This window comes from Myxocyprinus asiaticus, chromosome 38 (assembly GCF_019703515.2).
Source record: "Myxocyprinus asiaticus isolate MX2 ecotype Aquarium Trade chromosome 38, UBuf_Myxa_2, whole genome shotgun sequence".
In the NCBI taxonomy this organism is placed as follows: domain Eukaryota; kingdom Metazoa; phylum Chordata; class Actinopteri; order Cypriniformes; family Catostomidae; genus Myxocyprinus; species Myxocyprinus asiaticus.
This window is the reverse complement of record NC_059381.1, coordinates 35,731,291-35,747,588: the sequence shown is the minus strand read 5'-3', so window position 1 is coordinate 35,747,588 and position 16,298 is coordinate 35,731,291. Positions and strand designations below refer to the sequence as shown.

The 16,298-nt window shown below is 43.0% G+C and overlaps 1 protein-coding gene across 1 annotated transcript in view; it reads left to right on the top strand.

The window, feature by feature from the left end:
- Positions 1 to 16,298, top strand: part of LOC127428788 (uncharacterized) — a 71,437-nt gene that overhangs the window by 18,721 nt on the left and 36,418 nt on the right. Inside the window, exons 10-20 of the mRNA XM_051677383.1 lie at positions 8,509 to 8,623; positions 8,739 to 8,875; positions 9,732 to 9,867; positions 10,275 to 10,388; positions 11,132 to 11,304; positions 11,477 to 11,619; positions 11,735 to 11,844; positions 11,969 to 12,101; positions 12,280 to 12,396; positions 13,967 to 14,066; positions 15,800 to 15,946. Of these exons, the coding sequence (XP_051533343.1) occupies positions 8,509 to 8,623; positions 8,739 to 8,875; positions 9,732 to 9,867; positions 10,275 to 10,388; positions 11,132 to 11,304; positions 11,477 to 11,619; positions 11,735 to 11,844; positions 11,969 to 12,101; positions 12,280 to 12,396; positions 13,967 to 14,066; positions 15,800 to 15,946 (1,425 nt within the window). The remainder of the gene's footprint in view (positions 1 to 8,508; positions 8,624 to 8,738; positions 8,876 to 9,731; positions 9,868 to 10,274; positions 10,389 to 11,131; positions 11,305 to 11,476; positions 11,620 to 11,734; positions 11,845 to 11,968; positions 12,102 to 12,279; positions 12,397 to 13,966; positions 14,067 to 15,799; positions 15,947 to 16,298) is intronic.

The window sequence follows — 16,298 nt, the reverse complement described above, 5'->3', positions numbered from 1 at the left end:
ATCATTTATTGTAGAATTGCCTTCTGGAATAGGACATAGTGGAGGCAAAACATACAGTTATGTAAAAAGCTGTTTTTACATTGGTGCATGATATTTTTTTTATTTTATTTTTTTATCCCTCTTTTCTCCCTAATTTGGAATGCCCATTTCCCACTATTTAGTAGGTCCTCATGGTGGTCCGGTTACTCACCTCAATCGGGGTGGCGGAGGGCAAGTCTCAGTTGCCTCCGCTTCTGAGATCGTCAATCCGCGTATCTTATCACGTGGCTCATTGTGCATGACACCGCGGAGACTCACATCATGTGGAGGCTCATGCTACTCTCCGCGATCCACACATAACTTACCACGCGGCCCATTGAGAGCGAGAACCACTAATCGCGACCACGAGGAGGTTTCCCCATGTGACTCTACCCTCCCTAGCAACTGGGCCAATTTCGTTGCTTAGGAGACCTGGCTGGAGTAACTCAGCACACCCTGGATTCGAACTCATGACTCCTGGGGTGGTAGTCAGCATCAATACTCGCGGAGCTACCCAGGCCCCGGGTGCATGATATTTTCTAAGATGCAGATGTACAGCTGAATTTGTGGTTTTCATCTCAAGTCAACATGAAATCAAAATAAACCCAATTTTATTTAATGCCACATGCATGAATCTTATTTTGAATGATTCATGTTGACTATACACTGCCATACATTCAAGTTGACCTAATTTTTACAAACTCAAAGTATAAAGTTGTGTGCTCATTCAATTTATGTTTCTGACTACATATACATACAACGATCAGCCACGACATTAAAACCACCTGCCTAATATTGTGTAGAACCCCCTTCTGAGATGATATTGTTCTCACCTCAATTGTACAAAGTGGTTATCTGAGTTACCGTAGACATTGTCAGTTTGAACCAGTCTGGCCATTCTCTGTTGACCTCTCTCATCAACAAGTCATTTCCATCTGCAGAACTGCCACTCTCTGGATGTTTTTTGTTTTTGGCACCATTCGGAGTAAATTCTAGAGACTGTTGTGCGTGAAAGTCCCAGGAGATCAGCAGTTACAGAAATACTCAAACCAACCCATCTTTCACCCCATGCTTCCTGTAGCACTTGCCATAGAAGTCTTGTCGGGCACTTCTCACGCACCTTACAGTCTAGCTGATCCCACATACACTATATTGCCAAAAGTATTCGCTCATCTGCCTTTAGACGCATATGAACTTAAGTGACATTCCATTCTTAATCCATAGGGTTTAATATGACGTCGGCCCACCCTTTGCAGCTATAACAGCTTCAACTCTTCTGGGAAGGCTTTCCACAAGGTTTAGGAGTGTGTTTATGGGAATTTTTGACCATTCTTCCAGAAGCGCATTTATGAGGTCAGACACTGATGTTGGACGAGAAGGCCTGGCTCGCAGTCTTCGCTCTAATTCATCCCAAAGGTGCTCTATCGGGTTGAGGTCAGGACTCTGTGCAGGCCAGTCAAGTTCTTCCACACCAAACTTGCTCATCCATGTCTTTATGGACCTTGATTTGTGCACTGGTGCGCAGTCACGTTGGAACAGGAAGGGGCCATCCCCAAACTGTTCCCACAAAGTTGGGAGCATGGAATTGTCCAAAATCTCTTGGTATGCTGAAGCATTCAGAGTTCCTTTCACTGGAACTAAAGGGCCAAGCCCAGCTCCTGAAAATAACCCCACACCATAATCCCCCCTCCACCAAACTTCACAGTTGGCACAATGCAGTCAGACAAGTACCGTTCTCCTGGCAACCACCAAACCCAGACTCGTCCATCAGATTGCCAGATGGAGAAGCGTGATTCGTCACTCCAGAGAACTCCATTGCTCTAGTGTCCAGTGGCGGCGTGCTTTATACCACTGCATCCGACGCTTTGCATTGCACTTGGTGATGTATGGCTTGGATGCAGCTACTCGGCCATGGAAACCCATTCCATGAAGCTCTCTATGCACTGTTCTTGAGCTAATCTGAAGGCCACATGAACTTTGGAGGTCTGTAGCGATTGACTCTGCAGAAAGTTGGCGACCTCTGCGCACTATGCGCCTCAGCATCCGCTGACCCCGCTCTGTCATTTTACGTGGCCTACCACTTCGTGGCTGAGTTGCTGTCATTCCCAATCGCTTCCACTTTGTTATAATACCACTGACAGTTGACTGTGGAATATTTAGTAGCGAGGAAATTTCACGACTGGACTTGTTTCACAGGTGGCATCCTATCACAGTACTACGCTGGAATTCACTGAGCTCCTGAGAGCGGCCCATTCTTTCACAAATGTTTGTAGAAGCAGTCTGCATGCCTAGGTGCTTCATTTTATACACCTGTGGCCATGGAAGTGATTGGAACACCTGAATTCAATTATTTGGATGGGTGAGCGAATACTTTTGGCAATATAGTGTAAGCTCAATGGGGTTAAGATCCATAACATATTTTCCAATTATCTGTTGTCCAATGTCTGTGTTTCTTTGCCCACTCTAACCGTTTCTTTTTGTTTTTCTGTTTCAAAAGTGGCTTTTTCTTTGCAATTCTTCCCATAAGGCCTGCACCCCTGAGTTATCTCTTTACTGTTGTACATGAAACTGGTGTTGAGCGGGTAGAATTCAATGAAGCTGTCAGCTGAGGACATGTGAGGCATCTATTTCTCAAACTAGAGACTCTGATGTACTTATCCTCTTGTTTGGTTCCCTAATCTTCAGTTCCCTATCTGTCACTCACTCGACGTTGTGTCGATGTAGTGACATTAGGGGTCACTCTTGGGAGCCCGAGACACCTCTGGTCTTTGATAAAAAGCCAATGAAAATTAGCGAGCGGTATTTGCATGCCACTCCCCCGGACATACGGGTATAAAAGAAGCTGCTATGCAACCACTCATTCAGATTTTCTCTTCGGAGCCGAACGGTCATGCTCATTGAGCTTAATACTACTGTTCATTCACCTCTGCTGGATCTGACGGTGCATTTCAGCGGCTTCTCCCTCCTCTGCACTGGTGCACTGCAGAGAACGCCCCTGGGTGCTTCGGCAGAAAAACTAGAGAGTATATTTTCTGAAAGAGCTTTTCCCCTCTTTAAAGGAGTATATATTTCTCTAAAAGAGTGAAACACACGGAGCGTCTTTTTAAAGATGCATCTTTTTAAAGATGCCTTTCTGATTGTGTGTTATTCCTGGTTGCGGTCGTTATCTCTCAACTTCGGATGGTCATGATCGCTGTCTTTCGTGTCTGGGCGCGACCCACACGGAGGCAGCATTTGTGGATGGTTCATGTTCTCACTGCGAGAACATGACCATGGCAACGTTGCGGTCGCGACACCCCAGCGGCTCCCTGCCTCGGTCCTTCTACCTACGGGTATGAGGCCAGCGCAGCTAGCACTGGGGGCGATTTGGGGACCTCAATGGGATCGTCCCCGCCGGGTATCCCCCGCGGACCTCCCATTCCCCAGCACGCTCGTCTGCCCCAATCGGGCTTCCGGATGAGTTCGCCGGCTCGTCTCACGGCGAGTCTGGCTTCTTGTTTGGAGCCCGCTAAGATGACGAGCCCAGTCACAGGCCGATGCCGAAATGATGGACATGCTTTCCCGGGTGGCCGCGAGCGTCGGGTTAGAGTGGAACCCTCCGCCGTCCCCTGAACCCTCGCGGCTTGATGATTGGTTTCTGGGCTCGCGGTGCCGCTCAAAGCATCCACGCCCCGCTCCAGTGCCATTCTTCCCGGAAGTGTACGAGGAGCTGACGAAGTCGTGGAGGTCACCTTTTACTGCCCGGCCCCGATTCTGCAGTTCCCCTGCTCTCACTACCCTCGATGGCGGGGCGGCCAGGGGCTATACTGCGATTCCCCCAGTGGATAAGGCACTCGTGGTGCACCTATGCTCGCAGAGCGCCGCCACCTGGTGCGGACGCCCTAAGCTCCCGTCCAAGCCCTGTAGGCTCACGTCGTCCCTGATGGCTAAAGCCTACAGCGCTGCTGGACAAGCCGCCTCTGCCCTGCACGCCATGGCTCTCCTGCAAGTCCACCAAGCCAAGGCACTGAAAGAACTGCACGAGGGTAGTTCCGCCCAAGATATGATGCAGGAACTGCGCTGAGCAGCCAACCTCGCTCTCCGAGCGACGAAGGGCACGGCACGGTTTCTCGGGCGGACGATGGCCACACTAGTGGTCCAGGAGTGCCACCTTTGGCTCAACATGGTCGAGATGGGCGAGGCCGACAAGACACGGTTCCTTGCTGCCCCCATTTCCCAGGCAGGCCTATTCGGTGACACCGTCGAGGACTTTGCCCAGCAGTTCTCGGCGGTGAAGCAGCAGACGGAGGCAATCCGGCACATCCTGCCCCGGCACAGCTAAAGATCCCACACCCCATCTGCTCGTCTCCAAGGGCGTCCTCCTGCGGTGACTGCACCGGCTCCGCCGCAGCCCATCCCTTCGGCCCGGCCCCGGCATGGAGCCCACCACAGGAAGCAGACGCCACCCGTCTCAAAGCTGGCGCCGAAGAACCCACGGAGGTCCTCAAAGCACCCCTGAGACGGGCAACCCAGGGACAAGGGAACCCACTCACGTGGAGCTGGTAAGAAGGCCACTCCATCCCCCGGTGGAGGGCTGGGTGGAAAATCTTTTGTTGCCTTTTTGTTTGATTTCGCCACATGCCCAAGTGGCTGCGGCTACGCGATTCAGTTCGCCAGGCGCCCGCCCAGGTTCAGCGGTATTCACTTCACCTTGGTCAAGGGCAAAAACGCTGCCACCCTGCGCGTGGAGATCGCTACCCTCCTACGGAAGGACGCGATAGAACCTGTCCCTCCAGCCGAGATGAAGAAAGGGTTTTACAGCCCCTACTTCATCGTATCTAAAAAAGACGATGGGTTGCGGCCAATCTTGGACATGCGAGTACTGAACCGGGCTTTACACAGACTCCCGTTTAAGATGCTGATGCAAAAACGCATTCTGGCGAGCGTCCGGCATCAAGATTGGTTCGCGGCGGTAGACCTGAAGGATGCGTACTTCCACATCTCGATCCTTCCTCGACACAGACCCTTCCTGCGGTTTGCATTCGAGGGTCAGGCGTATCAGTACAAAGTCCTCCCTTTCAGCCTGTCCCTGTCTCCTCGCGTCTTTACGAAGATCGCAGAGGTTGTCCTTGCCCCGTTAAGGGAGGTGGGCATTCACATTCTCAACTATCTTGACGACTGGCTAATCCTAGCTCACTCTCGAGACATGTTGTGCGCACACAGGGACCTGGTGCTCTCACACCTCAGCCGACTAGGGCTTCAGGTCAACTGGGAAAAGAGTAAGCTCCTTCCGGTTCAGAGCATCTCTTTTCTCGGATTGGAGTTGGACTCAATCTCCTTGACGCCGCGCCTTACGAACGAGCGCGCCCAGTCGGTGCTGGCCTGTTTGAAGGTATTCAAACAGAAAACAGCGGCTCCACTGAAACTTTTTCAAAGGCTCCTGGGGCATATGGCGTCCTCGGTGGTGGCCACCCCGCTCGGGTTGATGCATATGAGACCGCTTCAGCACTGGCTCCAGACACGAGTCCCAAGATGGGTATGGCGCCACGGGACACATCGCTTGGCCATCACGCCGGTCTGTCACCGTCTTTTCAGCCCTTGGACTGACCTCTCATTTCTACGAGCACGGGTTCCTTTAGAACTGGTCTCCAGGCATGTCGTGGTCATGACAGATGCCTCCAAAATGGGCTGGGGCACTGTTTGCAACGGGCACACAGCCGCCGGCCTCTGGACGGGCCCGTGACTGCATTGGCACATCAACTGCCTCGAGTTGTTGACAGTTCTGCTCGCCCTGCGGAGGTTCCGGCCACTGATCCAGGGCAAGCACGTGTTAGTTCGGACAGACAGCACGGCAACGGTAGCATATGTCAACCGCCAAGGTGGTCTGCACTCTCGTTGTATGTCATAACTCGCCCGCCGTCTCCTCCTCTGGAGTCAGCACAGCAGCACTTCAAGTTGCTGCGAGCCACTCACATCCCGGGCAACCTCAACACTACAGCGGACGCACTGTCATGGCAGGTTACCCTCAGGGGAGAGTGGAGACTCCACCCTCAGGTGGTCCAGCTGATTTGGAGTCGATTTGGACGGGCACAGGTGGACTTGTTCGCCTCCCAAGAATCCTCCCACTGCCCGCTCTGGTACGCCCTCACCGAGGCTCCCCTCGGCATAGACACGCTGGCACACAGCTGGCCCTACGCAAATATGCGTTTCCCCCAGTGAGCCTGTGCAAGCTCAAGGAGGACGAGGAGCAGGTCCTCCTGGTAGCACCCTACTGGCCCACCCAGACATGGTTCTCGGACCTCACGCTCCTCGCGACAGCTCCCCCCGGCGAATTCCCCTGAGGAAGGACCTTCTCTCTCAGGGACGGGGCACCCTCTGGCACCCGCGCCCAGACCTCTGGAATTTCCATATCTGGCCCCTGGATGGGACGCGGAAGACCTAAGCGGTTTACCACCTGCGGTGGTAGACACGATCACTCAGGCTAGGGCCCCCTCTACGAGGCACCTCTATGCCTTTAAGTGGGGTCTGTTCGCTAAGTGGTGTCCTTCCCGACACGAAGAACCCCAGAGATGTGCAGTCAGATCAGTGCTTTCTTTCCTGCAGGAGAGGTCGAAAGGGAGGCTGTCCCCTTCCACCTTGAAGGTGTACGTTGCCGCCATAGCAGCACACCACAACGCAGTCGAAGGTAAGTCCTTAGGGAAGCACGACCTGATCATCAGGTTCCTAAGAGGCGCCAGGAGGCTGTATCCTTCCAGACTGTGCCTCGTTCCCTCTAGGTACCTTTCTGTAGTTCTTCAGGGTCTACAGAGAGCCCCCTTTGAGCCTTTGCAGTCAGCCGAGCTTAAGGCACTCTCTTTGAAGACTGCCCTCCTGACTGCACTCACTTCCATCAAGAGGGTAGGAGACCTGCAAGCGTTCTCTGTCAGCGAAACGTGCCTGGAGTTCGGTCCGGGTTACTCTCACGTGATCCTGAGACCCCGATCGGGCTATGTGCCCAAGGTTCCCACCACCCCTTATAGGGACCAGGTGGTGAACCTGCAAGTGCTGCCCCAGGAGGAGGCAGACCCAGCCCTGTCATTGCTGTGCCCGGTGCGCCCTTTACGCATCTATTTGGATCGCACACAGAGCTTTAGAATCTCTGAGCAGCTCTTTGTCTGCTTTGGTGCACAGCGGAAAGGAAGCGCTGTCTCCAAGCAGAGGATCGCCCACTGGCTCATTGACACCATAACTATGGCATATCTTGCCCAGGACATGCCGCCCCCAGTAGGACTACAAGCCCATTCTACCAGAGGTGTAGTGGCTTCCTTGGCCCTGGCCAGAGGTGCCTCTCTAACAGACATTTGCAGAGCAGCTGGCTTGGCAACACCCAACACCTTTGCAAGGTTCTACAACCTCTGGGTGGATCCGGTTTCGTCCCAGGTAGCGGCACGCAACACAAGCGTATAAGCCCGGGATAGCTGGCCAGGTTTATCGCTTGCACATAGTGCCTTCCACCTCCCTTGGAGCTGAAGACGTGCGCCATTAATTCCCAGTAGTGTTCACAAACTTGTTCCCTGGTTGACTTCCTCTGAGCCCTGTGGCAGTTGAGTTTTCGGAGAGACTCGTTGCCGGCCCAGTACACGTGCTAACTAAGAGTCCTGTTCTGGGGTAGGTGCTCTGCATGTGGCGGTTCCCTGTAAGGCTAACCCCATGCGATATATATCTTCCGCTAGTTTGTTTCCCTGTTTGCAAACTGCGTCTTCCTAGGGCAGAGCCCCTCTGCCCCAGTCTCCATGTTTGTAGTAACTCCTCCCCCGTTGGGTAGCATCTACCTTGAAGGCTCTCCACATGGTTGGAAAGACCATGTGACGTATTCTTCCACTTAAATATCCCCCCCTCTCTTTGGGCGAGGTGTGGTCTCCGCGGTGTCTTCCCCTTGGGAGGGACACCCCCCGACTAGACGTGGCTTTGATCAAAAATTTCAATCAATCAATGAATACTTTATTGCCAAACAACATAGTTCTCTGGAATTTCATTTTTTCAAATAGTGATGGTGTTGTTTTTTACATCGGTAATGTCCTGACTATACTTTGTGGTCAGTTGAATGCCACTTTGGTGAATTAAAATACTAATTTCCTTCCGAAACAGCAAAATCTGTACATTATTCCAAACTTTTGGCCAACAGTATATGTATGTGTGTATATATATATATATATATATATATATATATATATATATATATATATATATATATATATATAATATAGCCACCAATTTTTTCTAAAAAGGGTACAATAAATTGAAGTACGATTGTGTCAGTATCATGATTTTAGGAAGCTTATCTGAGACTATAAATAATAATAAAAAACAACAACAACATAAGGATAGAAGGAGAAGCTGGTAAAAGTAGACACAAAGTAATGTGTGATGATGAATATTTTTCATGTTGTTTTTCAAGTAGACTGCCTGTTTCAGAGTTGTTCAACATTATGCACTTTTTGCTTTCCACTCAGTTTGCTTTTCTATTTTCAGGTCCATTTGCTTTACAAAATTCCTCGAAATGCAACGGTATATGTGTCTACATTGTGTGAAATTTGTATATTGGGACACAAAGATTTGCTTTCACTCTTTACTGACTACCCTGAAGGTATTATAGTTTAGACAAGCTTCTTGGTGATCTTAAAAGTTATCCTGTTTTATTGTTACTAATCATAAATAATCAATTACAGCATATTAACAGAGTTACATATCTTTTCCTTAAGCTGGTGTTAAGATTGCCAGAGCCGCCAAGACACGTGTTGAGAATTTCAAATACCCCCTACGAGAAGCTTTTGCATATGGACTTGCCTCCCACCCACAAAACGTTGTGTTTGATAAGGACCTGAGAAGTGACTTTCAGGCAAGTATTTTTATTAATTTTTTAATGGAGCTTGTATGTATAATTGTCACAAATAGATTTCACACAAACACACAAGTTGGTAGAATTTGGTAGACAGTAAAAATATGATAAGATTGACGAGGGTTTGGAGTGCATCCTAATTTCATATTACTTAAGAATACAGTTTAGGATAGGACTGATACATCTGCGCACTGGAGTAATTTAGGTTTCTCTGTTCCAATCACAATTTGGTGGAGTCATAAATGAATTGAAGAGTTACAGTGTAGAGGTTGCATCCCCAAATCGGACCAAAGATTTTCTCCAAGAGGTCATGAGAAATGATTGTAATAATAAGGTGCCACAGAGGCAGTGGCCCTTAGAATAGCTGCATGTGTGACTGAAGAAAATTTGTTGTAGGCAAGGGATCAGAGGATTGTTGGATCATTCTTGGAATATACTTCACACCAGTCTCATCGTGTTCAGTCAGCTTTAAAAAACAAAACCAAGGTGAGAAAAAAGTATCAGTTTCCCTAAATGCATGAATTGTTAAATCAATTCTAGTATCGATTTTGTGGATACATTGTAGTTTAGTGGTTTTGATGTGCCAGAATTGTTTTATCACTTTGCAGCATTGTGTGACAAATATATTCATAATGAAATTGCAATTTGAACACAAGTTTGAATAGAGAAAGTAAAAAGTGCAACAAACCATGAATCTAACTTAACCTATACGTATGTTTTAGCTTTAGCATACATGAAATGTTAGCTAGGCATTTGCAAAAGATTTCAATGAAAGTTTAATGTTATAAAACCATATACGCCCCATAATCGTGATCCTCGTGATCTTATATTTACTCTTTTATGTCCATTTCTCTAGTCTTTTTGGAAGAGAACTGTCCACCCTGGTAGTGCCTTCATAAAGAATTGGGAGGCCTTCTTTTTTTGGTGCATCACTGTTTCAGTTTTCCTGGAGACGTGGGTGGTTTTTTTCACCAACAACGTGTACACAGTGGGTATGTATATGTTGAGATTATTGATTTAGGTTTAGATAAGTGTACATTTTGTCATTAGTACAGTTGTATTAGTACAATATTAGATTTCTGGATCATATTACACCTTGAAAAAAAAAAGAAAATGATAAAGTGATAAAGTGTTGTATTTCTACTAAAAGGAATGTAGTAGAAATACCTTTCTGTTTCATTAGGTAAAATCTAAATATTTTCATGAAATGCAATTTATGTAATCAGTTGGTACATTAAGATAAAGCACAAAGAGCATCTTGTATATAAGACTATAATTTTCACATATATGTTTTAAATCTTTCATTATTTAATACTAATTCAATTTGCTCCTGTAAATTCAGAATATGTTTATTGTTTGTTGTCTAATCTCAAATGTCAATTTTGTCATGTTTTTGCAGGACTCTACAGTGAAGGCTGGGGTGCTCTTTACCTCGCAGTCGGTGGCCTGATTGACTTTGTTGCTGCATTTGACATACTTGTGAATCTACGCACTGAAGTTGTAACTGAAGATGGTAAAAATGTTTAAACTTGCATATTTTTGTGATATAGGCACATTGTGTTATATAACTGTTCTGTAAATACTCTTTCATTTACCTACATCAACATTAAATTACCTGGACTCATTGTATATGTAATTTCATCTAATTGTCATTTGTAAAAAGAAAAGTTTTCTAGACTTAAGTGCTGTAAGCGATTTTAGCAGTTCTAGAATTTCCACAAGCTGAGCTGTTGAATTAGCCACGCCCCCTCTTTCCAAAACCCTGCACTCCAAAGATAACAAATGAGCAGAAGTGATTGTCAAAAACAACAGCAGCTAAATAGCACCCTCAACTAACAACTGTTATGAACAACATGGCATAAAAATGGAATCAAGGCTCAATAATTTACTGCAACATTAATACTATGAGAACGTGGAAATGATTGATAGGCAAAAAGCATTAGAGACCACGCGCAGCCCGCGGACACATTTTTGTTTACTGTTTAGAGAGTCTAGAGCTGTCACAGAGACAGGTGAGATATCTCACAACACTTATTTCAGTAATATTTTTCAGGGAGTTGGACATTTTTTACATACCTTTCCATGAAAACATATCGGGTACAGCACCTTTAACACAAAGTACTTGACACATGTAATTGTTTGGTTGTTTTGCTTTGACAGAGTTATTTTATAATCATTGTTATTATACAGGAAGATGTAATCTGAATGATATTCTTTGACAGCTAAAACTTCTTTCCTTGTTCTGTTTTCCTCCAGGATACGTGACAGATTTCACAGTAATATTTCAAACATATCGGAAGTCTTGGAACTTGTATTATGATGTCCTTGCTGTTCTGCCCTTGGATTTCATATCTTTTGCTTATGACGGTGCAGAACATTGGAAAATTTTGAGTCTACTCAGGCTGAATAGACTTATTTGGCTTCGCAGGGTACTTCAGATATTTTTTTGTATTTTGTTTTAATATGGTGTAATACTGAATGCAAAATGATATACACAGTTTACTTTTTTTATAATTGTAAATAATATATAGATTAGTTGGGATTTAATTAGGTAGTTGAGTTGAAATTCAGTTGACCACAGCAATTGTATTGTGGTTTCAGATTTATCTTTATTTCTACAAAAGAGAAAGTGACATATATGCAAACCTGTTTGTACAACGAACTGCGAAATGCCTCTTCCTCCTGATTTTCTCGGTGCATTTTTGTGCTGGACTGTTGTACCTGTCAGCATGCTTTGAATTCAAGTAAGTTTAATATTTCAGAATAGTAGCCTATATGTCAGGGATATAGTAATATTTATAGAAATATTTTTTTTTTAGTCTGCTTTTATTTAAGCCATTTATTTATTTATTATTTAAGATGTCATGAGGAATCATGGGCATGGAATGCTGGACTTGATTCCAACCAGTCCAATTTCTATCATTACATGTATGCAGCATATTGGACAACTACGGTTATGACAAGTCTCGGTAATTTGAGGTTTATATATGCATTTTAAGTGTAAATATAATTAATGAAAACTATAGATTTACATTGCTGATGGTAAAAAAGACACAAAAAATAAAATGTTTTATGCAATGTATCCTTTTTCAGGATATGGTGACATCATTCCTGGTTCGTTGATTGAACGATGTCTTGCAGTTCTTGTTGGTTTTATTGGCGTGTTGATTTTCAACTACATTATTGGCCAGGTTTTTGCCACGGTCTCAGGGGAAAATGCTATCAGGTGGATATTTTTAAACACAGAAAATCATTTTGATCTGATTAACAATACATTCATGTTTGTTTGCTTGTGAAAAGGTTCATATAGCACAGAAGAGCACTGTTTTCTCTCTGTTTAACTTCAGTTTTACATTTACAGTTATCTAGGAATATGATTCAGTAATTTCACTCTTTTTGCTCAGGGTGACTTTCCAGAACCTTCTTTCTGCAATGCGTGACTTTATGGAGCGACATAACCTTACTGTATCTCAACAAAACAGAGTCATGGAATATATGAATCTCCTGTGGTCAAAATACCAGTATGTATTACTTTATTTTGTCCTTTTCCCCTGTAATCTCTGTAAGTTATGTGCAGTGTTAACTATGGCCTCAGTCTCTCATATTTTCAATAAAAAGTTGTATACAAGTATGTAAATATAGACAGATCTCAACAACTCGAAGTAGACATTCCAAGCTTGCTTCATTAATACAATCTTTTTAACCTATGAAGTAATGATGTAATTTATGATTTATACCTATCATTAGGATCTATTGGATGTGAATGCACCAGACTGTACAGTTTGATGTCCAATAACTCTTAAGATCCAGGAAAAATTTTGTAAATTTCTGCCCCACTAGATTCACCAAATGAAAATAGGTTTACAAACACTCTGTACATAAATGAAAAGAAATTACATCCAAGAGCGGATCTGGTACTCAAAAAATGTCACAGGTGCTCTGGAAAGGGTGCAAAATACATGAAAAATAGTAGTGGATGTTTCCCAAGAATGAAAACATGAATCCACATCCAGGAACTTATGTGGAATTTCAATATTAAAAAGCCTTTATTAGAGGAGCTACATCTTTAAAAAGCACCAGTGTGTATTGGCCCAAACAGGTCTTCATCAGGGTGTCCCCTAGGTTAGCAGAAGGTATTTCAACAACTACAAAATCACACATATTAAAGGTTGACTTTAAAGGTTAGGCACAGGATAACCATAAATGAATGAGATTTCCATATGGTTTACCAACAACTAATTGACCCTTGGCTAAGCTAATTGAGGCAGTGAGTTATTACAGTCACTTGAAAAGAAAAAAATGTCATTTAATAGTGATTACAAACCTCATAACATTAGTGTAAGTGAAAAGAAATGCTTATTACATCTCATAACACACTCACTATGATGCTGTGCACACTTTATTTACCATCACCTTTACCAAGACCTGAATCAATACCTAAATGAATGAATGTTAAGTTATTAGCTTTAATTTACCTTGGAGCAAATGAAGGGTGTCCTCGCGTATGTTATACAATCATTTGGGAACGATGAATGAAACGCTTTGATCTAAAGCATGCTCATCCCAATATTTATTTTTTAAAGAAAGAAAAAACACTGCGTTTATCTTCTCTATTACAAGTGACCCAGCAACAACAACGATTTTTTTATTCTTTTGTATTACTTCGATAAAATCCTGCTTAAAACTACCCAAACACACATTACTCCCATAGGCTGTCATTGTAAACAAGCAAGCGCTTGTCAGAGAAATGGCCGTGGGGCAACAGTTGCTAAGACAGGATTGGTCAGAAACACTTTTAAGGTGGGGCTTATTGAAGGTTCAATTATGACTGAGTTACAAACATTTAAAGGCTCTAGTTAAAAATTTGTTATATTAATGAGACTCGGAAAGGAGTGTGTCAAAGGTCACTGTTACTTAGAATCTGCAATCAATTTTGTATTAATAAAAGTATCCATAAAAGCTAGAGAATTTTGTCTCCATATTTTTATTTTATTACCAGGACTTGTCTAGATATAATCAGCACATTTCTTATGAAACCTTATTTATTGTTTTTTTAAATTTATTTATTGATTATTATTATAATTTCATCAGAGGTGAAGCATACCCTGGAGGACCATTTTTAATGCGTGACTTGCCAGTTGAACTGAAACAGACTGTTCTCATGGCGGAGAGAGGGGAGCTTCTATCAAAGGTAAGGTTTTTTAAATTACCTTATTACAAACGTAATCTCTTTGTGTCTTTTAAATCAGTAGTATTCTGCGGGTTAACAAACTGTCATATTTTTATAAATTAAACCCCTATAAATTCCTATCCATCATACCCCACTTTTAACAAGGGCTGGGAAAAAAATATAGATTTTGATTAAACATGATCTTCATTTAAATGATCCCAATATTGATTCTTAAAATCCCAAGATCTATCTTTTACTTGATCTTTTTTACTGAAAGTTTGATTCGACTCGTTACGTGTAATGTGTTTCCAAAGACGATATCCACGCAATCCCTTTATTATTGAATAATGTCTCTTTTAAAGGTGCACTCAGTAATTTTTTCCTCATTAAAAAAGTTGAACTCCTAAAGACATGAATTGTAATTTTAAGTAGGAAATCATGAGCACTCACATTAAAATGAAGACTCCAGTCATATCAGTAACCTTATAAAAGCTGTTTTATTCTACATGGAGAGGGTCCACACATGGGGGCTGCCATGTTAGAATCACATGACCAGCTGAATACTACTCTCTTAATCTCAGTAACCGTCCTGTTATTTGACATTTTCACTCATTAATTAAAGTAATCAAGACTGACTGTGAATACTACATTTCTACAATGACATCTGAAACTGAAAACTATTTATTTTAAATGATGCTGCATCCAAACCACTGGGTGTCAGTGTAAGTCCAAGATAACACAAAGACAAAAGTTACTTTTGCACCTTCAATATCCTTTCTGACCTTTACAGTCAGTTGTTGATCAAAAACTACAAAAATAGAAACATTTCATTCTAATCATACATAGCACGGATGCAGTAAAGAAGCATTCAACTCCACTCACATTAATATGTGCTCTACCAAAACACTTTTGTCAGACTCTGCCGCTATTCTTAAAGAGACAGTACTGTTTCACATATCAAAGTAAATGCTTGTTAATAGTACAAATTATGAATATAAACAATAAACATGTAACATATATGTTACATAAATCTTTAATCGCGATTAATCGCATACATTTTCATAGTTAATCACGATTAATCGCAGATTTTGAAAGTGCTGAAATTTGACTCTATATATAATACTTTTTTTGTCAAAATGAATTTATTTCCTGTTTAGGAAAGAAAGCAAAACAATATGTAACAATCTAATGCTTTATTAACATTTTCCCAACAAAGCCTGTCAGAGTATAACGATGGAAATACACTAAAATAGCTCCAATTCAAGTAACATTAAACGTGGGTGGAAAGAACTACTCCCCTCATAGGTTGCGTATTCATTGCAATGGGCATTAAATCTCTTAAACTCACATAGTCCACAATATTATCTGCCAGTAGACTGTAGCATCAGGGCGTCAATGCCAGCATCAAGTGCTGCTTTGATCTCCACATATTTATTTATTTATTTATTATAAAATAACCTTTGTAAAATTTCGTAATACACCAAGTAAGATGGTCCCCTGTATGATTAACAGCATTAGCTGTGAGAAAATGTCTTTCATACAGTATGTAAGCATAATGGACAGTATACTGTAACTGAATTATACTCTAATCAGAATAGAATTGAATTGAAGCAGAATTGAATCAAATTGAGAGCTTGTGAATCTAATTGAATCGAGTCAGGAAATACCCGGCCCTACTTTTAACACACTAGTCCCTTCACACATTTACAAGAGTAAATGTTAAAAAAGTATTTTTATTTATTTTTTCTCCATAGATTCCTTACTTTGAAGAAGCTGGACTGTCATTTATACAGGACCTTGCTTCAACCTCAGTCGTGTACTTTTTTCCCAAAGGGGAAATCATCCAGTATAGTAATACCATCACAAGAGAACTCTTTTGCATTCGAGAAGGAACATGTCAGGTGAACAGAACAAGTGGATTCATTTGAAACAAACACAAACTAAATCCCCAATTTTTACAATTATTCCTCCACATTTCCACTGGTTGCCTTAAATTGTGATTGTCATTTGTGATTGGGAAATATTGGGTAATATTTATAAATTATTTGTCAAGGTAAAAAAAAAAGCATAGACTCTATCTGTGCTATATTTTTTGTTGGTCTAAGTACATGTGACAAACTTTTGCCTGTTTCGCCATGAAGGTGTTTTTGAAGCGTCTCGCACAATGAGCACTGTGCTTTGATACTATGTGAAGTTAGAAGTAATTCAACTTTGAGAAATGGTTCTTGAGAGCCCTACAGTTTGTTCCATTCT